General features: G+C 48.7%; 1 protein-coding gene across 4 annotated transcripts in view; it reads right to left on the bottom strand.

Annotated features, from left to right (window-relative positions):
* Positions 1-4,539: 4,539 nt before the first annotated feature.
* The window catches only part of LOC121323954 (E3 ubiquitin-protein ligase TRIM9), a 32,350-nt gene continuing 14,389 nt past the window's right edge, over positions 4,540-22,500 (bottom strand). Inside the window, exons 3-11 of one of the 4 annotated variants that reach the window (XM_041265298.1) lie at positions 19,421-19,543; positions 13,409-13,519; positions 12,993-13,146; positions 11,752-11,909; positions 10,559-10,697; positions 7,060-7,098; positions 5,958-6,261; positions 5,694-5,856; positions 4,540-5,070 (exon numbers count right to left, since the gene is read on the bottom strand). In XM_041265298.1, the coding sequence (XP_041121232.1) occupies positions 4,993-5,070; positions 5,694-5,856; positions 5,958-6,261; positions 7,060-7,098; positions 10,559-10,697; positions 11,752-11,909; positions 12,993-13,146; positions 13,409-13,519; positions 19,421-19,543 (1,269 nt within the window). In that variant the 3' untranslated portion in view covers positions 4,540-4,992. The remainder of the gene's footprint in view (positions 5,071-5,693; positions 5,857-5,957; positions 6,262-7,059; positions 7,099-10,558; positions 10,698-11,751; positions 11,910-12,992; positions 13,147-13,408; positions 13,520-19,420; positions 19,544-22,500) is intronic. The other 3 variants (XM_041265299.1, XM_041265300.1, XM_041265301.1) reach the window with 3 other exon arrangements.

The raw sequence follows: 22,500 nt of genomic DNA, 5'->3' as shown, positions 1-22,500 counted from the left end.
GAATCAGACACCCACACAGCATGCCTGAACACACTGGAATATCAGCAGTGTCTAATACACTGTGAATCAGACACCCACACAGCATGCCTGAACACACTGGAATATCAGCAGTGTCTAATACACTGTGAATCAGACACCCACACAGCATGCCTGAACACACTGGAATATCAGCAGTGTCTAATACACTGTGAATCAGACACCCACACAGCATGCCTGAACACACTGGAATATCAGCAGTGTCTAATACACTGTGAATCAGACACCCACACAGCATGCCTGAACACACTGGAATATCAGCAGTGTCTAATACACTGTGAATCAGACACCCACACAGCATGCCTGAACACACTGGAATATCAGCAGTGTCTAATACACTGTGAATCAGACACCCACACAGCATGCCTGAACACACTGGAATATCAGCAGTGTCTAATACACTGTGAATCAGACACCCACACAGCATGCCTGAACACACTGGAATATCAGCAGTGTCTAATACACTGTGAATCAGACACCCACACAGCATGCCTGAACACACTGGAATATCAGCAGTGTCTAATACACTGTGAATCAGACACCCACACAGCATGCCTGAACACACTGGAATATCAGCAGTGTCTAATACACTGTGAATCAGACACCCACACAGCATGCCTGAACACACTGGAATATCAGCAGTGTCTAATACACTGTGAATCAGACACCCACACAGCATGCCTGAACACACTGGAATATCAGCAGTGTCTAATACACTGTGAATCAGACACCCACACAGCATGCCTGAACACACTGGAATATCAGCAGTGTCTAATACACTGTGAATCAGACACCCACACAGCATGCCTGAACACACTGGAATATCAGCAGTGTCTAATACACTGTGAATCAGACACCCACACAGCATGCCTGAACACACTGGAATATCAGCAGTGTCTAATACACTGTGAATCAGACACCCACACAGCATGCCTGAACACACTGGAATATCAGCAGTGTCTAATACACTGTGAATCAGACACCCACACAGCATGCCTGAACACACTGGAATATCAGCAGTGTCTAATACACTGTGAATCAGACACCCACACAGCATGCCTGAACACACTGGAATATCTGCAGTGTCTAATACACTGTGAATCAGACACCCACACAGCATGCCTGAACACACTGGAATATCAGCAGTGTCTAATACACTGTGAATCAGACACCCACACAGCATGCCTGAACACACTGGAATATCTGCAGTGTCTAATACACTGTGAATCAGACACCCACACAGCATGCCTGAACACACTGGAATATCAGCAGTGTCTAATACACTGTGAATCAGACACCCACACAGCATGCCTGAACACACTGGAATATCAGCAGTGTCTAATACACTGTGAATCAGACACCCACACAGCATGCCTGAACACACTGGAATATCAGCAGTGTCTAATACACTGTGAATCAGACACCCACACAGCATGCCTGAACACACTGGAATATCAGCAGTGTCTAATACACTGTGAATCAGACACCCACACAGCATGCCTGAACACACTGGAATATCAGCAGTGTCTAATACACTGTGAATCAGACACCCACACAGCATGCCTGAACACACTGGAATATCAGCAGTGTCTAATACACTGTGAATCAGACACCCACACAGCATGCCTGAACACACTGGAATATCAGCAGTGTCTAATACACTGTGAATCAGACACCCACACAGCATGCCTGAACACACTGGAATATCAGCAGTGTCTAATACACTGTGAATCAGACACCCACACAGCATGCCTGAACACACTGGAATATCTGCAGTGTCTAATACACTGTGAATCAGACACCCACACAGCATGCCTGAACACACTGGAATATCAGCAGTGTCTAATACACTGTGAATCAGACACCCACACAGCATGCCTGAACACACTGGAATATCAGCAGTGTCTAATACACTGTGAATCAGACACCCACACAGCATGCCTGAACACACTGGAATATCAGCAGTGTCTAATACACTGTGAATCAGACACCCACACAGCATGCCTGAACACACTGGAATATCAGCAGTGTCTAATACACTGTGAATCAGACACCCACACAGCATGCCTGAACACACTGGAATATCAGCAGTGTCTAATACACTGTGAATCAGACACCCACACAGCATGCCTGAACACACTGGAATATCTGCAGTGTCTAATACACTGTGAATCAGACACCCACACAGCATGCCTGAACACACTGGAATATCAGCAGTGTCTAATACACTGTGAATCAGACACCCACACAGCATGCCTGAACACACTGGAATATCAGCAGTGTCTAATACACTGTGAATCAGACACCCACACAGCATGCCTGAACACACTGGAATATCTGCATGCACGCTGCACCACCGCTGCACCTAACCAGCTTGACATTGGGCAGGTTGAATCATTGGCTTCTTTGAAGTCTAAATTGAAAACATACTTCTTTGAGTGTGCTTTTATATAACTGGTTGTAGCTGGAGTGTATTGTACGTGTGAGCTCTCTTGTTTTTAGTTTTGTACGCCGCTCTGGGATGCCGTGGTGTGAAGGGCGCTATATAAGAATACATTTCTATTGTATTGTATAGTAAACACTGTCCCACACACCAATAAGTCTACAATAGAGAGTAATTATGCAATCTAAAAACACATTAACACAGGCAAAACCACCAGCCTGTTATTATTTCCAGTATAAGTAACAAGGAATATATTGGATGATGACCTCTCATCTGATTCTGCTCGCAGCTTGTTTGGCACGTTGGCAAATGTTATGGCAGTTAGGGATACTAAGAGAACCCGCCTCTCTACACCCCTCCCATGAAATCTAAAAGCCTACAGAGTCTCTGACACAAGCAAAATCAATCAGAATGCAGCATGTCCCAGGCCACACAGAGCTGAGGCCCTGAAGTTAATGACAGGGTGAGAGCAGCCACACTCTCACAGGGGCATGAAGGTGGGTTGGTATGAGGTATGAGGACTTCCCCTTTCTCTTAATGAGAAATTCAGATTTGTATTTTCTGCACGCCCCTTTAAAACACCGCCGACTGCAGCATTTCCTCTGGCGGGAGCGCAGCCCCTTTAAGGGTTCTTTCAGCTTGACCAATGAGGCAGCGTTCACCCCTTTGGGAAGGAGCCAGGACAGCGGTGATTGGTTGGATAACCAACTGGTTTGATTTTGCATTGTGACATAAGCACCCTTGTACCTCTGTGAATGGATACAATTCCTGAGGTGGAGAATTTGGCAACTGTAAATAATAATGACCCCCACATCTCTCCCTACACAGTTTTACAGACTGGTTTTACACTGGCCATAATAGCACCATGTGAATTGTACAGCAACGGCACAGTGGGTTTAAAAGCTTACACAAGCCATAGGCAGATCCAATTGTAATCCATTCCAGGTTGTGTTGTGTTATAGGGATCACAGAGCTTGGAGCTCATAGTAACACCTGGAACAGCTCGGACTGCAATTCAAGGGAATGGATAACAATTGAGCAGTAATGCAGTTATAATGCAAACAGTATTTTGGATGCAGCAACTTTGTGTTGCAAGACACTCATAATGCTTGCAGCACAAGTGGTTATCATGCTGAAAACACTGCATTGCTCTGCATTGTACTGCACTGAAACTGCAGGGCTATGGGGTTAAGCTAAGGGAACACAAAGCTGCTTAAAACTTGGTTTCAGGAGGCTAGGCTTCAGGCAACTGCATGAAACAACCAGGTTTCAAGAAAGAGCGGCTTTGTGTTCCCTCAGCTTTATGAGCACAGGGAGGCACACAGGTACCCTCAGCAGTGTGTGCAGCCAGCCTGCCTGGGCATGGACAGGCACACTGTGGAACCTCTCACACTGCACAACTGCACCGAGAACCAGCACCGTAACACCTGAAGAGATAGGAGCTACCAGTGAGGTACTGCCTGTCACTGGCACCGCTGCAGGCTGCTATGTGAGACAGAAGGCATTATCAGCACTGACTTGAAAAATGAACTGCGGTGTCTGATCAAATGGGTGGTCTGATCACACCATTATAGCACAGAGAGCTGATGGTAGCAGAATTACCTAAAAGAAAGTATAATCTGAAAACCTCCAAAAAGTCTGCCATTTGCCAGGGATAACAGCACTCTTCGGGTCAGTTTCTAAACAAGGCCACTCCTCTGTCCCATGTGGCTACTTCACTGACCAGTACGGGCCAGCGTCCAGTGTATAATGTCCAGTCTCCAGTGTACAGTGTCCAGTGTATAGTGTCCAGTGTCCAGTGTCCAGTGTACAGTGTCCAGTGTATAGTGTCCAGTGTCCAGCGTATAGTGTCCAGTGTACAGTGTCCAGTGTATAGTGTCCAGTGTCCAGTGTACAGTGTCCAGTGTACAGTGTCCAGTGTATAGTGTCCAGTGTACAGTGTCCAGTGTATAGTGTCCAGTGTACAGTGTCCAGTGTATAGTGTCCAGTGTATAGTGTCCAGTGTCCAGTGTATAGTGTCCAGTGTCCAGTGTATAGTGTCCAGTGTATAGTGTCCAGTGTATAGTGTCCAGCGTATAGTGTCCAGTGTACAGTGTCCAGTGTATAGTGTCCAGTGTCCAGCGTATAGTGTCCAGTGCATTCCTCCTGGCTATGAGCAGACTAGCGGGTATTACAAGGGAAATCTCCACAGGTCGATGGGCGGATCAACAAAATAATAAATAATATAAAATTAAGTCGATACGGAACGAAAAACAAAAAAAGAGCAGAAAAATCGTCAGCAGTAGTAAATGCGATGCAGAGTTTGAAGTTTTACAACGGAAATATCTGGGGGTTTTGGATGAAGATAAAACAGAACATTTTGATGTGGCTCTAAAAAGTGTAACTGCCTCCCAGTACTTATTTTCAACCTCCAATTCTTCATTCCAGTGATGTAGTTTCCTTGGCTGTTTGCGCAGGCTGATTACAGGCATGGTGATGTCAGAAGCACCCGGCCCACATGGCCGGCGGTGTCATTAACACACTGAACTGGGGGGCTCAGGGTTCCTTGCAGTGTGGAACTCAGGGATGGGCAGCCCAGTGTGAAGAGTGACCTGAGAAGAATAACAACATTAAGGACAAAATTAAAGTGAAGCAAATCAGCGTTTATCTGTTCCTTTTTAACAACAGAGAAACAGCAGTTCTTTGACTTATTGCTTACTATTCACATGATAAAGAATGCCACGTCTTGTTAGTGGAACAGGTTCGTCGAACTACAAACACAACTACTGCACACAGCCCTGCACAGTGCCTCTGCACACAGCCCTGCACAATGCCTCTGCACACAACTCTGCACAATGCTCCTCCGAGCCTCACCCCCTCACAGCCCGCCCCATCACAGCCCCGCACCTCGCAGCCCCACCCTCACAGTCCCGCCCCTGCGAGCCCCACCCCCTCACACCCCCGCCTAATCACAGCCGGCCCGGGGCAGCCCCACCCTCACAGTCCCACCCCTCCGAGGCCCGGGGGCTCACAGTCCCAGGGTAGGGGAGCCTGGACCGGGGTAGACATCCCCAGCCCATCACAGCAATGTTTCTCGCAGCCCTGCCCCCTCTGAGCCCTGCTGCCTCAGAGCCCGTCTCCCCTGAGCCAAGCCCCTCACAACCATGCCCCCCACAGTCCCACCCCTTGCAGCCCTGCCCCCCTGAGTCCCATACCCTCAGCCCCAGTACTGTACCTGCACGTTTCTGTTGAGACTGATGGCAGGGAGGAAGAGGCCCTCCATGCTGTCGAAGGCGATGGGACCCTGCTGCTCGTCATTCACCGAAAACGTCAGGGTCCCATGAGCCAGGTCCAGGAGCACCCCCACCGTGGTGCCCTTACTGATCCCCCCGTCCGTCCTGCAGAGAGAAACAGCGTGGGGTCGCAGGGATCACAAGCCAGTGACACACACACACACACACACACTTCGAGTACACACGAGTACACATTCAGGGCTCACCTGTTGGTGTGGGAGTTGTTGTGCATGAACCAGGAGCGGTTGTTGTCCACATACATGGCCCAGGCCTTGTCGTCCTTGCCCAGCATCACGTCCTTCAGCACGTCCGCGCGCGCCACTCCGAAGGCGGGGTCGGGGTGGTTGTCGTAGCGATCCACGCTCAGCTCCCAGTAGTGTACCCCGCGCGAGAAGCCTGTGTTCCCCAGCACCACGCGGTCGTCGTAGCTGTTGCACGTCACCGTCAGGTTGTCGTTTGAGAAGATGATGTCAGGGTGGGCGGAGCTGGGGTCGAAGGTGAACCAGGCGACTGCAACACAAACGGAAAGACATTTTTGATTCACTTTCAAAAAACTGGTTCTAATTGAATAAAAAACGTATACGACTTTGAAATAATTTAAAAAGTCAGTTGTTTTCTGTGACCAACTGACATAGAAATGAATGAGTTGAACTGATGGATAGAAGAATCCCAATACATAGCAGTTTAAGCCACTTCAGGTTTTGCTATGAGCCTTTAATGGCTTAATTTTTTTTTAAATCCCTGTTACCCTTGTTCTCTGGCTTTGGGAATGATATACTATACTGTATCACTATTCAATTGAGAGGCTTCACATTTGAAAAATGCAAACCTAGCTACGGCCAGAATGTCTCAAAGTGGTTTCTTTTGGGTTTATTTTTGATCCTAATTTTTTTTTTTCTACACGATTGTTGGAAGAGGAGAATTGAAACACACGGATGACAGAAGGTGCATAGCAATGAAATGAAGACATGTATAGTCCAGGGTGAAATAACACAAGGGAAACTGGTGCTGTACAAGAATAGCAGGGTTAGCTGAATTCCACTGCACAGCCACTGCATTCTAAGATCGGTGGAGCAACATTTTTTGGTTCGTAAATGTTGCTTTAAGACACGTTAAAAGACGATTCATCATAGAAAAGATGCACGCTTTCGTTTAACACACACAAACACACACACACACACACACACACACACACACACACAAATGCATCAGAGTGACTGCGCCTGTGTGCTTGCGATGCACGAGAAGCACTGAGCTCTTTGCAGCTGGACTGATGTGTTTCGTGCAGGGAATGTAATGAACCCATACCTGCTCCCACAGTGTTTAAAACACATGAATTGTATCCAGCTGAAACGCATGAAGAGGGGAAGAGAGAAAAGCAAAGTGAAGCTTACAGCGGTAAAACAGGAGAAAGAGCAAAACCTGCAAGAGAATCAATAAGGTCCTAACCAGAGCCCCCGACTGCTGAAAGTGTAAATTTGTTTATACTGCTATTTTATTTAGCACACCAATTTACTCCCTTCTTATTTCCCAATCTGCCAGTATCTCCCCGTGAAGACTGAGCTGCTTTGCTGTCAAGTTGCCATGTGGTGTGTGTGCTCTCAGTACAGATGGCAGCTTGTCACTGTCTTAATTGAAGGAGATGGTGCACCAAACAGCAATAGATACCTAGCTGGGAAATCCCGGGCTAGCATTCGAAACTTTTAACCCATAGCATGCTCTATACACACTGCTAACATTACTATCAGGGGTTCAGCTGCTTTTTGATTTAGATTGAATGGCTTACAGTGCGTTTCTCAGTGTTGGTGGCTCCCTCTAATCACGCTGAGAGCGAACTTTCTCCTGCGCTCTTTGTATGACAGACAGAGCAAAGAGAAATGCACTGGATTAGAGGGAGCCAGGAACACTGAGGAACACACATGAGAAGAGCTGCAGCCTCTAGTGAGTGAAAGATTAGAGGGAGCCAGGAACACTGAGGAACACACATGAGAAGAGCTGCAGCCTCTAGTGAGTGAAAGATTAGAGGGAGCCAGGAATACTGAGGAACACACATGAGAAGAGCTGCAGCCTGTAGTGAGTGAAAGATTAGAGGGAGCCAGGAACACTGAGGAACACACATGAGAAGAGCTGCAGCCTCTAGTGAGTGAAAGATTAGAGGGAGCCAGGAACACTGAGGAACACACATGAGAAGAGCTGCAGCCTCTAGTGAGTGAAAGATTAGAGGGAGCCAGGAACACTGAGGAACACACATGAGAAGAGCTGCAGCCTCTAGTGAGTGAAAGATTAGAGGGAGCCAGGAACACTGAGGAACACACATGAGAAGAGCTGCAGCCTCTAGTGAGTGAAAGATTAGAGGGAGCCAGGAACACTGAGGAACACACATGAGAAGAGCTGCAGCCTCTAGTGAGTGAAAGATTAGAGGGAGCCAGGAACACTGAGGAACACACATGAGAAGAGCTGCAGCCTCTAGTGAGTGAAAGATTAGAGGGAGCCAGGAACACTGAGGAACACACATGAGAAGAGCTGCAGCCTCTAGTGAGTGAAAGATTAGAGGGAGCCAGGAACACTGAGGAACACACATGAGAAGAGCTGCAGCCTCTAGTGAGTGAAAGATTAGAGGGAGCCAGGAACACTGAGGAACACACATGAGAAGAGCTGCAGCCTCTAGTGAGTGAAAGATTAGAGGGAGCCAGGAACACTGAGGAACACACATGAGAAGAGCTGCAGCCTCTAGTGAGTGAAAGATTAGAGGGAGCCAGGAACACTGAGGAACACACATGAGAAGAGCTGCAGCCTCTAGTGAGTGAAAGATTAGAGGGAGCCAGGAACACTGAGGAACACACATGAGAAGAGCTGCAGCCTCTAGTGAGTGAAAGATTAGAGGGAGCCAGGAACACTGAGGAACACACATGAGAAGAGCTGCAGCCTCTAGTGAGTGAAAGATTAGAGGGAGCCAGGAACACTGAGGAACACACATGAGAAGAGCTGCAGCCTCTAGTGAGTGAAAGATTAGAGGGAGCCAGGAACACTGAGGAACACACATGAGAAGAGCTGCAGCCTCTAGTGAGTGAAAGATTAGAGGGAGCCAGGAACACTGAGGAACACACATGAGAAGAGCTGCAGCCTCTAGTGAGTGAAAGATTAGAGGGAGCCAGGAACACTGAGGAACACACATGAGAAGAGCTGCAGCCTCTAGTGAGTGAAAGATTAGAGGGAGCCAGGAACACTGAGGAACACACATGAGAAGAGCTGCAGCCTCTAGTGAGTGAAAGATTAGAGGGAGCCAGGAACACTGAGGAACACACATGAGAAGAGCTGCAGCCTCTAGTGAGTGAAAGATTAGAGGGAGCCAGGAACACTGAGGAACACACATGAGAAGAGCTGCAGCCTCTAGTGAGTGAAAGATTAGAGGGAGCCAGGAACACTGAGGAACACACATGAGAAGAGCTGCAGCCTCTAGTGAGTGAAAGATTAGAGGGAGCCAGGAACACTGAGGAACACACATGAGAAGAGCTGCAGCCTCTAGTGAGTGAAAGATTAGAGGGAGCCAGGAACACTGAGGAACACACATGAGAAGAGCTGCAGCCTCTAGTGAGTGAAAGATTAGAGGGAGCCAGGAACACTGAGGAACACACATGAGAAGAGCTGCAGCCTCTAGTGAGTGAAAGATTAGAGGGAGCCAGGAACACTGAGGAACACACATGAGAAGAGCTGCAGCCTCTAGTGAGTGAAAGATTAGAGGGAGCCAGGAACACTGAGGAACACACATGAGAAGAGCTGCAGCCTCTAGTGAGTGAAAGATTAGAGGGAGCCAGGAACACTGAGGAACACACATGAGAAGAGCTGCAGCCTCTAGTGAGTGAAAGATTAGAGGGAGCCAGGAACACTGAGGAACACACATGAGAAGAGCTGCAGCCTCTAGTGAGTGAAAGATTAGAGGGAGCCAGGAACACTGAGGAACACACATGAGAAGAGCTGCAGCCTCTAGTGAGTGAAAGATTAGAGGGAGCCAGGAACACTGAGGAACACACATGAGAAGAGCTGCAGCCTCTAGTGAGTGAAAGATTAGAGGGAGCCAGGAACACTGAGGAACACACATGAGAAGAGCTGCAGCCTCTAGTGAGTGAAAGATTAGAGGGAGCCAGGAACACTGAGGAACACACATGAGAAGAGCTGCAGCCTCTAGTGAGTGAAAGATTAGAGGGAGCCAGGAACACTGAGGAACACACATGAGAAGAGCTGCAGCCTCTAGTGAGTGAAAGATTAGAGGGAGCCAGGAACACTGAGGAACACACATGAGAAGAGCTGCAGCCTCTAGTGAGTGAAAGATTAGAGGGAGCCAGGAACACTGAGGAACACACATGAGAAGAGCTGCAGCCTCTAGTGAGTGAAAGATTAGAGGGAGCCAGGAACACTGAGGAACACACATGAGAAGAGCTGCAGCCTCTAGTGAGTGAAAGATTAGAGGGAGCCAGGAACACTGAGGAACACACATGAGAAGAGCTGCAGCCTCTAGTGAGTGAAAGATTAGAGGGAGCCAGGAACACTGAGGAACACACATGAGAAGAGCTGCAGCCTCTAGTGAGTGAAAGATTAGAGGGAGCCAGGAACACTGAGGAACACACATGAGAAGAGCTGCAGCCTCTAGTGAGTGAAAGATTAGAGATGAGCCCCCTAAGGAACACACATGATAAGAGCTAATAAGTAAAGATCACGATGAAGAAGAAGAAGAAGAAGAAGAAGAAGAAGAAGAAGAAGAAGAAGAAGAAGAAGAAGAGTAATAGCACCGAGCAGGGCGGGTTCTTACTCTCTGCGGTCTGCATCACCAGGGTCTTGCTGTACTGCCCCACTCCGGACTTGTTGAAGGCTTTGACCCGCGAGCTGTAGGTGCTGTTGAAGTGCAGCCCGTCCACCGTGCACATGGTCTCCTTCCCCACGTACACCTCCTGCAGGCAGAGCAGAGCAGAGCACAGGGGCTCTCAGTACAGGGCTGCAGCGCCAACACTTCACAGCACAGCACACTGCTCCCCCATTCCTCCGCTAGCTGACTTACACACTTCACACCCTGTTTGACTAAAAACAGTCAAGTCTGACTCGTGGTGCTGAAGCCTGACGGTCCCGCTGTTTGTTATTTTCCGTTTTGTTTTTCTCTTTCATTTGATTTTTATTGTAAAATGTTTTGGTGGGTTCCCATCACCACGCTGTTTCATTCCTTTGTTATGTTTTTATTGTGAAGTGCCTTGGCATCATTCATGATGAGAAAAAAATGTGATATAGCTAGGGCTGGGCTCACATAGCAACAGTGCATTACCATTTACTTTCAATAATCTTTGTTAATCGTCAAATTGTGAAAAAACATAAATTCTATTACAGTCTATTATGTAATGACAAAGCATTGCTTTTGAAAAATTGTGAGAAAAGTTGCGAGAAAGACACACTTACTGTGATTCAACAGAAAACATGGCACAAAATGGCCTCTAGCTTGCATAACTACTCCCTCCCCTCAACTCCCTGAACTGAACGGTCATGGACTTGAACAATAACTCCTCAGACAGCAGCAAGCTTTTCCTTTCAAGCAAGCCAAAAGCAAATCGCTCCATGCAGCACAGCAAATTGGCAGAGCAGCGCATTAATTAGAACTTAATTAGTCCTTTTTTGCATCTGTCGTTGATTGTAAATAAATGAGCTGTTCTGCAGCCTGGGTGGTGATTGTGCCTCGTTGACGAGCGCTGTGCTTCTCTGAGCTCTCATTAATCTGCAGGGGTGCAGCTCCAGGGGGGCTGGAACAGAGGAGGAACCAGGGCAGGAAAAACAAACCAACACTGAGGCACGCATGCTGGAGTGGGCCTGTGCAGTGGAACACATTTCAACCTGAATCAGATCATCTTTCAATCGCATTTCAAACGTGTCAGGATCATTATACTCAGCAGTGAGGTTCAGCCATAGTTAGCAACGAAAGCCATGTGAATAAACCAGGAGCCGCGAGTCGCAGCCACTCACCCTGAACTGCCCTCCGTTACCGTCGTCGAGTTCCAGGATATAGCCGTCCACCTGCACGGTGGAGAGGGGGGGCTGTTTCCATGACAACGTGGCGCTGTTGTTGTTTGTGCAGCACTCTTCCAGCTGGAGGATAGGGGTGGCCGGCACTGGGGAGGGAACTGAGTGACCATTAGTGACGCTCTCACTCTCCCAGACACTCCCACACTCCTACAGCATTAGTGATGCTCTCACTCCCCCAGACACTCCCACAGCATTAGTGATGCTCTCACTCTCCGTGATACTCACACAGTCCCACAGCATTAGTGATGCTCTCACTCTCCCAGACACTCCCACACTCCTACAGCATTAGTGATGCTCTCACTCTCCCAGACACTCCCACACTCCTACAGCATTAGTGATGCTCTCACTCCCCCAGACACTCCCACAGCATTAGTGATGCTCTCACTCTCCCAGACACTCACACACTCCCACAGCATTAGTGACACTCTCACTCTCCCAGACACTCCCACACCCCCACAGCATTAGTGATGCTCTCTCTCTCCCAGACACTCGCACACTCCTACAGCATTAGTGATGCTCTCACTTTCCCTGACACTCGCACACTCCCACAGCATTAGTGATGCTCTCACTCTCCCTGACACTCGCACACTCCTACAGCATTAGTGACGTTCTCACTCTCCCAGACACTCCCACACTCCCACAGCATTAGTGACGCTCTCACTCTCCCAGACACTCCCACACTCCTACAGCATTAGTGATGCTCTCACTCTCCCAGACACCTGCACACTCCTACAGCATTAGTGATGCTCTCACTCTCCCTGACACTCGCACACTCCCACAGCATTAGTGATGCTCTCACTCTCCCTGACACTCGCACACTCCTACAGCATTAGTGATGCTCTCACTTTCCCTGAAACTCGCACACTCCCACAGCATTAGTGATGCTCTCACTCTCCCTGACACTCGCACACTCCTACAGCATTAGTGACGTTCTCACTCTCCCAGACACTCACACACTCCCACAGCATTAGTGACACTCTCACTCTCCCAGACACGCCCACACTCCTACAGCATTAGTGATGCTCTCACTCTCCCAGACACCTGCATACTCCTACAGCATTAGTGATGCTCTCACTCTCCCTGACACTCGCACACTCCCACAGCATTAGTGATACTCTCACTCTCCCTGACACTCGCACACTCCTACAGCATTAGTGATGCTCTCACTTCTCCCTTCTTACCTTTCATCTGCACGAAGTCCAGCTGGTGGATAGTCTGCAGCAGGGGCCCGCTGTCCAGAGTCAGGTCGAAGTCGGTGGTCATTCTGGGGGTCAGGGTGGCCTTCCCCCACTGATTCTCTGTCATGTGGACCCTCCGGATCAGAGCGTCCGAGATCTGAGGGCAGGAAACGCCGGAGTGATGCTGGAGACCTCTTTTAAGCAGTTCTGAGCTTTCTTTTATTGCTTATTATTTTTTCAAACAGAACAACAAATAAAACAGTGATTGAAGTTGCAAAGCGTTTTGAGGTGCTGTATGGTCACAGAGATCATAAAGCGCTGGGTGTGTCTTTACGCCACCTTGCCTTGCAGTAAGCATTAGAGCTTTGCACGGTTTAATCTCTGTGAAGCAGAAGCGTTTCACAGTGCCCCTCACTGACCTGCAGGAAGCCGCTGGGGTCGTTCTCCTTGATGACCTCCAGGCAGTACTCCATGAGGCCGGTGGTCTGGCGCAGCTTGACTGTGCAGTGCGAGATCTGATCACGGACCACCTGCAGGGTGAGAGAGAGTGAGAGAGAGAGAGAGAGAGAGAGAGAGAGAGAGAGAGAGAGAGAGAGAGAGAGAGACACGCAGCCATTAATGCAGCACCTCCACAGAGGATACACTACGTAATACGGGCTTGGCTGTACAGTAGCGATGCATCGGCATGAACACTACTGGTCTCTGCTGGAAGACACACACTGAACTAAGGCAGCAGAAGATGTTAAAATTCAATGCCCCTACCCCTGTAACATGCGGGCAGTGCATACAAAATGAATGCAGAAAAATAATATACGTTTTAAAACCTGTAAAGGCGGGAATTTTTGCCAACCAAAAATAAACTATTTACCATCAAAGTAGTTTAATCTTCATGGGGTATATCTGCGAAAAAGATTTCCACATTCGTATTTCTCCTGTTAGTTCCATCAAAGGTAAAACAACTTCCATGGTGAATGTTTCAGTGTAGACCCTTCCCTCAGCTTGTAAGAGACAGCTGAAGACTGGGATGAAAGATTATAACCCAGAGTGTGCTGCAGGGGGTTGATCTTCATCCCTCCAGCTGTAATAATGAACTGTGAGTCGCTAACACACAGAGACGCCGCCGTGTCCCTGAATCCTTCCTCACCCACAGCGCCGCCGTGTCCCTGAATCCTTCCTCACCCACAGCGCTGCCGTGTCCCTGAATCCTTCCTCACAAACAGCGCTGACGCTGAGACACTATGAGTGAGCTGCGCAGTCTTCCCTAAAATCACTGCGCTGGGTATTCCCCCAGTCTGGGTTCTGTCCTGGTCCTGTGTTCCTGTGCTGTGTTTGTGGGAGCGATGCTGCAGGGAGGGGGCTGTGTTTGTGGGAGCGATGCTGCACTGCACCCGCCTCTCTGAGCTGCAGGGCACAGGACTGTGCAAAAAGCAACCTCCAGACTGAGAGGCTAAACACAGATCCTAGTGAGGCTAATTCAGAACAAGAGCAAGGAATTAAGAACAGAAATTAAACTGAAACACCAGCGAATATATATATATATATATATATATATATATATATATATATATATATATATATATATATATATATATATATATATATATATATATGTGTGTGTGTGTGTGTGTGTGTGTGTGTGTGTGTGTGTGTGTATATATATATATATATGTATGTAGAAAGAGAGGCGAGGGGTAGAAAGGTCATGGAGTGAGGGAGAGTGAAACAAGGCCCCCATCTGGAAATGTATTCATGGGATCTAACCCCCGGGGCAGACACAGCTCCACAGCTCCAACACAGAACCCCATCGACAGCTCAGCCCAGCACAGACCACAGCGAGAGCTCAGCCCAGCACAGACCCACAGCAAGAGCTCAGCCCAGCACAGAACCACAGCGAGAGCTCAGCCCAGCACAGAACCACAGCGAGAGCTCAGCCCAGCACAGAACCACAGCGAGAGCTCAGCCCAGCACAGAACCACAGCGAGAGCTCAGCCCAGCACAGAACCACAGCGAGAGCTCAGCCCAGCACAGAACCACAGCGAGAGCTCATCCCAGCACAGACCCACAGCGAGAGCTCATCCCAGCACAGAACCACAGCGAGAGCTCAGCCCAGCACAGAACCACAGCGAGAGCTCAGCCCAGCACAGAACCACAGCGAGAGCTCAGCCCAGCACAGAACCACAGCGAGAGCTCAGCCCAGCACAGAACCACAGCGAGAGCTCAGCCCAGCACAGAACCACAGCGAGAGCTCAGCCCAGCACAGAACCACAGCGAGAGCTCAGCCCAGCACAGAACCACAGCGAGCTCAGCCCAGCACAGAACCACAGCGAGAGCTCAGCCCAGCACAGAACCACAGCGAGAGCTCAGCCCAGCACAGAACCACAGCGAGAGCTCAGCCCAGCACAGAACCACAGCGAGAGCTCAGCCCAGCACAGAACCACAGCGAGAGCTCATCCCAGCACAGAACCACAGCGAGAGCTCATCCCAGCACAGAACCACAGCGAGAGCTCAGTCCAGCACAGAACCACAGCGAGAGCTCAGCCCAGCACAGAACCACAGCGAGAGCTCATCCCAGCACAGAACCACAGCGAGAGCTCATCCCAGCACAGAACCACAGCGAGAGCTCATCCCAGCACAGAACCACAGCGAGAGCTCATCCCAGCACAGAACCACAGCGAGAGCTCATCCCAGCACAGAACCACAGCGAGAGCTCATCCCAGCACAGAACCACAGCGAGAGCTCATCCCAGCACAGAACCACAGCGAGAGCTCATCCCAGCACAGAACCACAGCGAGAGCTCATCCCAGCACAGAACCACAGCGAGAGCTCATCCCAGCACAGAACCACAGCGAGAGCTCATCCCAGCACAGAACCACAGCGAGAGCTCATCCCAGCACAGAACCACAGCGAGAGCTCAGCCCAGCATAGAACCACAGCGAGAGGTGCCTGTCCAACTGATATCACTGTGGGATGCAAAGCAGTTTGCTCTGCTTGTCGTCTGCACATGTTGCCCACTAGTTCATGGCAGGCTTGCCTGGCGATGCTCAAACTGCCAGCTCTCTGCAGTCAAGGCTGAAGACAGGGCTTCCAGCTTGTTTAGGAGCCTCTGCTGGCTGACACCTCACTGCTGCTGTTACTATGTTGCTCTCTGCTTATTCTAGTATGCAGTGTGTGCAGGGGGATTGCTGTAATCCAGTGTTTTTACCTGTTTTTGCCTGGGATACCCTGGGAAAGAAGAGTTGCAACAACCCATAGCTATCCCAGCGAGCCTTACAACCAGCTAAGTAACTTGCTAACTAACTAGCTAGCTAACTAAATAACTAACGAATGGTTTCCAGAGCTCATAAGGAGAGTGCCATGCAGATTCTAGCACTGCATTAGTAAAACAGGGTTTGCATCTCCTGCTGTGTCAAAAGCAAGTCCCCCAACCGTCAACACATGCATTCCAAGCACAGTCCTTGATCAAAACTCACTGTTCAGATTCAGCACTGACAACGTGTTACTGCAGCAAAGGCTGTCTGCTTCAGTTTGATGACTCACACTGCACCGTGGAGACAGGGAGAGAGGAGGGAGGAACAGAGAGACAGAGAAGGAAATGTTGATGAAAGGTGACGAGGAAAGCATTCGAAGCACAGGATCATTAAATCTAAATTAGTTTCTCCCATTTAAATAATTGATAAGATGTTAACATGTGCCATCAAATGCATGACAAATACCACAAAGTGGAGAGTGAAGGAAGCCCAGTGCTGCCTGCACCCTGCTGTGTGAACCAGCACAGTAAACACACTGATTGGAAAGCCTGCAGTGTTCAGTGATTTGTGTCTTACAGGGGGGTGGGCTCGTGGGGGGGGGTCACAGTGCAGCGCCAGGCTGAGCACAGAGGAAGCCTCTGTTGATTGCAAGTGGACGGCTCTGGCGAATCGTTAACAAGAACGAGCGGAATTCATCAAGAGCTGGGGTCAGCTATCACTGGGGCCGGCTGCAAAGCACTGGCTCCTGCCTGCCTGTGTGTCCTCTCCACTGGGGGGCCTACTTGCTTCATTGAGAGGTGGGGGTGAAGTGCTGTGTAACTGAGCTGGGCTCTGGGAAATGGCTTCACTCTTATGCAGTGAAGTGCTGTGTAACTGAGCTGGGCTCTGGGAAATGGCTTCACTCTTATGCAGTGAAGTGCTGTGTAACTGAGCTGGGCTCTGGGAAATGGCTTCACTCTTATGCAGTGAAGTGCTGTGTAACTGAGCTGGGCTCTGGGAAATGGCTTCACTCTTATGCAGTGAAGTGCTGTGTAACTGAGCTGGGCTCTGGGAAATGGCTTCACTCTTATGCAGTGAAGTGCTGTGTAACTGAGCTGGGCTCTGGGAAATGGCTTCACTCTAATGCAGTGAAGTGCTGTGTAACTGAGCTGGGCTCTGGGAAATGGCTTCACTCTTATGCAGTGAAGTGCTGTGTAACTGAGCTGGGCTCTGGGAAATGGCTTCACTCTTATGCAGTGAAGTGCTGTGTAACTGAGCTGGGCTCTGGGAAATGGCTTCACTCTTATGCAGTGAAGTGCTGTGTAACTGAGCTGGGCTCTGGGAAATGGCTTCACTCTTATGCAGTGCTCTTTCTGTTGTGAAAGAGAACAGTGGAATGGGCTTATTTTAGAAAGCCAACAATCAAAGAGAAGACTGAGAAATAAGAGAGAGAACTACTAACTAGAGAGAGAGTCGCAATGAAAGCACGACTGAAGATCATCCGAAGTATCGTGCAGGTGTGCGCTGATACTGAGGTTGCAAAACTAGCAAATGCAATGGATTCATTGTCAGTTCAGAAGCAGTAACATCGTCAGCGCCCCTTCCATGCGGACGCTAAGTGCAACTGATTGGTCCTCAGGTGTAAAGGTAATTCCAGGTGCGAGTAACGAGTACCTGCACACCCCTAGTATCGTGATAATGACTGGCTGGTAACTGGAAACCCTACACTGTGTGTGAAACACTCTGGTAACACATTGTTAGCATGTTTCCTGTCTTACTGCTGCTCCTGTCAGAGTCCGGCACAGCAACACCTGTCTTTGAAGTCACGTGACCAAGAAGCACAAGTCTTCTGTCCCTTCTCTGAGAACAGCCCAGCCACATCTCCTGGTTCCCCTGCTGCGTTACAGCTGTTTTCATTTTGAACCAGGAATGCGCTGGCGGGCTCCTCGCTGCAATCAGTTTTTAAACTCTCAGTGTGGAACTCAATGCCATTGACTGGTACTCAGTTGTAAAGGTGAGGGAAGGACAGTTTTTTTTGTTTTTAAATCAACACATTAATGAAGGGATTTATTGAATACCTGCCGATAAATACTTCTTAAAGGCAATTCCGAGTATCAGCACATCCCTGCATCTTATCCCGAGTTCATACGTTCTATAAGGTTCTGTAAAATGCTCTAAAAAATCCAGCTGTAGAGGTACCCTCCGAGGGTTAAAAAAAATCACTCACAGCTCTGCTGCTGAAACATCTTCAAATAAATAAAGTGCTCCCGCCCCTTTGCTTTATCTCTTTCCATTAGTACATGCTACTGGTATTCTGTCTCTTCTTGGCACACGCACAGCATACATAAATAATATAATAATTTGAACGCTGCTGCATGCATGATTCCATTCTCACTGCCTCTCCAGCCAAACAGCCATTTCCCCTGGGGAGCCACAAATGGTTTCATCTTTTTATTTTTTATTTTTACACCAACTTGTTTCAAATTTAAATCCCAGCTACCAGCCAGGTGTGGAATTGGAAGCAACAATGCTGTTGATGTATTTTTTTCTGCTCTTGTTTGACATTCAGTTGGTATAATTTCTCTAATTCGGCATCAGAAAATAACTACAAAAAAAAAAAAAAACAGTGCCGGAGGACAGAGGTATTCTTTTTTTATGAGCAGCTAAATGCTACTGAGCTATAGAGGTGTTTCTTAGCATCAAAGACATGCTTTTAACAGCTGTGTCCTCTGCCAGGAGACGAGGGCTGATACAGTTCTCTCTGGTTTCTATCAGCATGCTAAAGTGCCCACTGCACACACAGCAGTTACAGCTCTGCTTGCTCCTCCCTGCTCTGCAGGATGTTTGCAGTGTTGCTCCAGCACTGAGATGTATTGCACTGCTATCTTGAGCTGTGTAAGGCAGACCTGGGTCAGTTACAATCATAATTATGCAATTTGCACCAAAGCACACTTGCGTCACTGTAATTACAACATATAATTGATTACAGTTTTCCATCATTCGATCATTATTCTTGTATTTTCAACCTACCTTTGGTGACTCCACTCGTTTGAAAAAATATCTCCTCTTCATTCAGCTGTGACATAATGCAGCCAGCAGCTTCAGTGAGAGCGGTATGATTAACATTGCATGTGTGTCTCGCCAGTGTTTTGAATGCCAATAGCAGCTCTTTGTTTTTCTCCATGTTGAACATCAGCAGCTTACCTTGAGTTTGTGCTCGTGCTCCTTGTTGACCCGGGACAGCAGCTGCGCTTTCCTCCGGTTCAGCGCGTCGATGAGAGCGTCACACTGAGCCACCAGGCAGGCCTCCAACTCCACGCTGTTCTCCTGTAAGGAGACCAGACCCGACTAGAACCTCACAGACCCTGAACCAGACAGACTAGAACCTGACTGACCTGGAACCAGACAGGCTAGAACCAGACTGACCTGGAACCAGACAGGCTAGAACCAGACTGACCTGGAACCAGACAGGCTAGAACCAGACTGACCTGGAACCAGACAGGCTAGAACCAGACTGACTCGGAACGAGACAGGCTAGAACCAGACTGACCTGGAACCAGACAGGCAAGAATCAGACTGACCCGGAACGAGACAGGCTAGAACCAGACTGACCTGGAACCAGACAGACTAGAACCCGACTGACTCGGAACAAGTTAGAATAGAACCAGAATGACCCAGAGCAAGACAGGCTAGAACCTGAAACGACTGGATCACAAGCCCAGAACAGCCCTTCAGTAAAACTACAAAATAAACCCAATTAAAAGAGCAAACAGATGTTGACATGATGATTTCTGCTGTCTGAAAAACAATGTGCTAATAGCGATTTGAATATAAAAAGCGCTGAGAATCTAGCCAGCACTTCAAAATCATTGATCTCGTTTTTTCGTTTTACTGTGGAACAAGACTGAAGGAGACTGGTCCAAGACAAGACAAGAACATCACGGGCCATACAGAACCGATCACCTGATACCAGATAGAACCGCTCCATTCAGAACCGATCACCTGACACCAGACAGAACCGCTCCATTTAGAACCAATCACCTGACACCAGACAGAACCGCTCCATTCAGAACCACTCACCTGACACCACAGAACCGCTCCATTCAGAACCGATCACCTGACACCAGACAGAACCACTCCATTCAGAACCAATCACCTGACACCAGACAGAACCGCTCCATTCAAAACCACTCACCTGACAGAACCGCTCCATTCAGAACCGATCACTTGACAGAAGACAAGCTGCTCCATTCAGAACCGATCACCTGACACCAGACAGAACTGCTCCTTTCAGAACCGATCACCTGACACCAGACAGAACTGCTCCTTTCAGAACCACTCACCTGACACCAGACAGAACTGCTCCATTCAGAACCACTCACCTGACACCAGACAGAACCGCTCCATTCAGAACCACTCACCTGACACCACAGAACCGCTCCATTCAGAACCGATCACCTGACACCACAGAACCGCTCCATTCAGAACCACTCACCTGACACCAGACAGAACCGCTCCATTCAGAACCGCTCACCTGACACCAGACATGACTAGAATAAGACTGCGCTCCCCCCCCCACCCCCGGACCCCCCACACACACATGCAGGGTGAGACGCACAGGCATTTCAGCACCGTAGAATATCAACACCATCTACCCAAGGCATTTTAAACAATTTGTGTCAGGGGACTATGACAAGAGAAAGGATTGTTTCCTCATTTCTGAGCACGCACCCATTTACTGAGCTGCTTCAAATGTTTAGCAACTTAGAACACGGTTATTGAAGACGTGCATGTGCGAGATGCCTAACATCCCAGGGAGGTGCAGGGCTGTGGTGGAGGCACTTGGTCTGACGAGTGCCCAGAAGGGGTCACAAGAAACTTGTGATGAAGAGTGGAGCGGGTGTGAGAATTGCATCACACACCAGCCATTCTTAACATGCTTAGGTTTCGACAAAGTATTCATCTGTTGTGTCACCTAAATATGGACTGAATGAACAGTTACAAAGAAAAAGTGAAGGAGCGAGCAGTCCAGGAGATCCTGATTTTAGTACGGCTTCATGAACTGGAAACTCATGAACTGGGACCAAGAGCGTACTGCGTTCAAGACAAAACTGACAGACCGACAGACTGATAGGACAGACAGACAGCAGCAGTTAAGGTTTCACTGCTATTAATATAATAATAATAATAATAATAATAATAATAATAATAATAGTAGTAGTGATATTTATGTTCAAGACACACTGAAGCAATTTTCTACAGAATTTATTCAAAAATCTAAATGCCTTTTTTTTTATAAGCTATTGATTTTTCAACACATAAAAAATAAAATCACGTCAATGTTCTTTATTTGGACGATAGACCGTGTTAAGAATGGCTGAGCAGTGGAAGGTGTTGCAGTGCCCAGGGCCAGTCCTGTCCATGGAACGCTGCCCAGCTCAGACCTCCTGCCCGCTGGTCCCTCACCTGCAGAGTCCCCCAACCTGATGCCACTACCGGCCTCCCCGGGGCTTCTGTGGGCTGCACGAGGGAGAAGAAGACGGCGTGTACAGAATTATGTGAGGAGAGCTGTGCACATCTCTACAGCACCATGCAGGGTGCTGGAGATCTGTATAGCACCATGCAGGGCGCTGGAGAGCTGTGCACATCTCTATTGAACCATGCAGGCTCTGGAAATCTGTACACATCTCTATAGCACCATGCAGGGCTCTGGAAATCTGTGCACATTTCTAGAGCACCATGCAGGGCTCTGGAAATCCGTGCACATCTCTATAGCACCATGCAGGGCTCTGGAAATCCGAGCACATCTCTATAGCACCATGCAGGGCTCTGGAAATCTGTGCACATCTCTATAGCACCATGCAGGGCTCTGGAAATCCGTGCACATCTCTACTGCACCATGCAGGGCTCTGGAAATCTGTGCACATCTCTATAGCACCATGCAGGGCTCTGGAAATCTGTGCACATCTCTATAGCACCATGCAGGGCTCTGGAAATCCGTGCACATCTCTATAGCACCATGCAGGGCTCTGGAAATCCGTGCACATCTCTACAGCACCATGCAGGGCTCGGGAAATCTGTGCACTCTCTATAGCACCATGCAGGGCTCTGGAAATCCGTGCACATCTCTATAGCACCATGCAGGGCTCTGGAAATCCGTGCACTCTCTATAGCACCATGCAGGGCTCTGGAAATCCGTGCACATCTCTATTGCACCATGCAGGGCTCTGGAAATCCATGCACATCTCTACAGCACCATGCAGGGCTCGGGAAATCTGTACACT

This window comes from Polyodon spathula, chromosome 12 (genome assembly GCF_017654505.1).
Source record: "Polyodon spathula isolate WHYD16114869_AA chromosome 12, ASM1765450v1, whole genome shotgun sequence".
Taxonomy (NCBI): Eukaryota; Metazoa; Chordata; class Actinopteri; order Acipenseriformes; family Polyodontidae; genus Polyodon; species Polyodon spathula.
The sequence above is the reverse complement of the archived record's forward strand: the minus strand, read 5'-3'. Positions and strand labels throughout refer to the sequence as shown.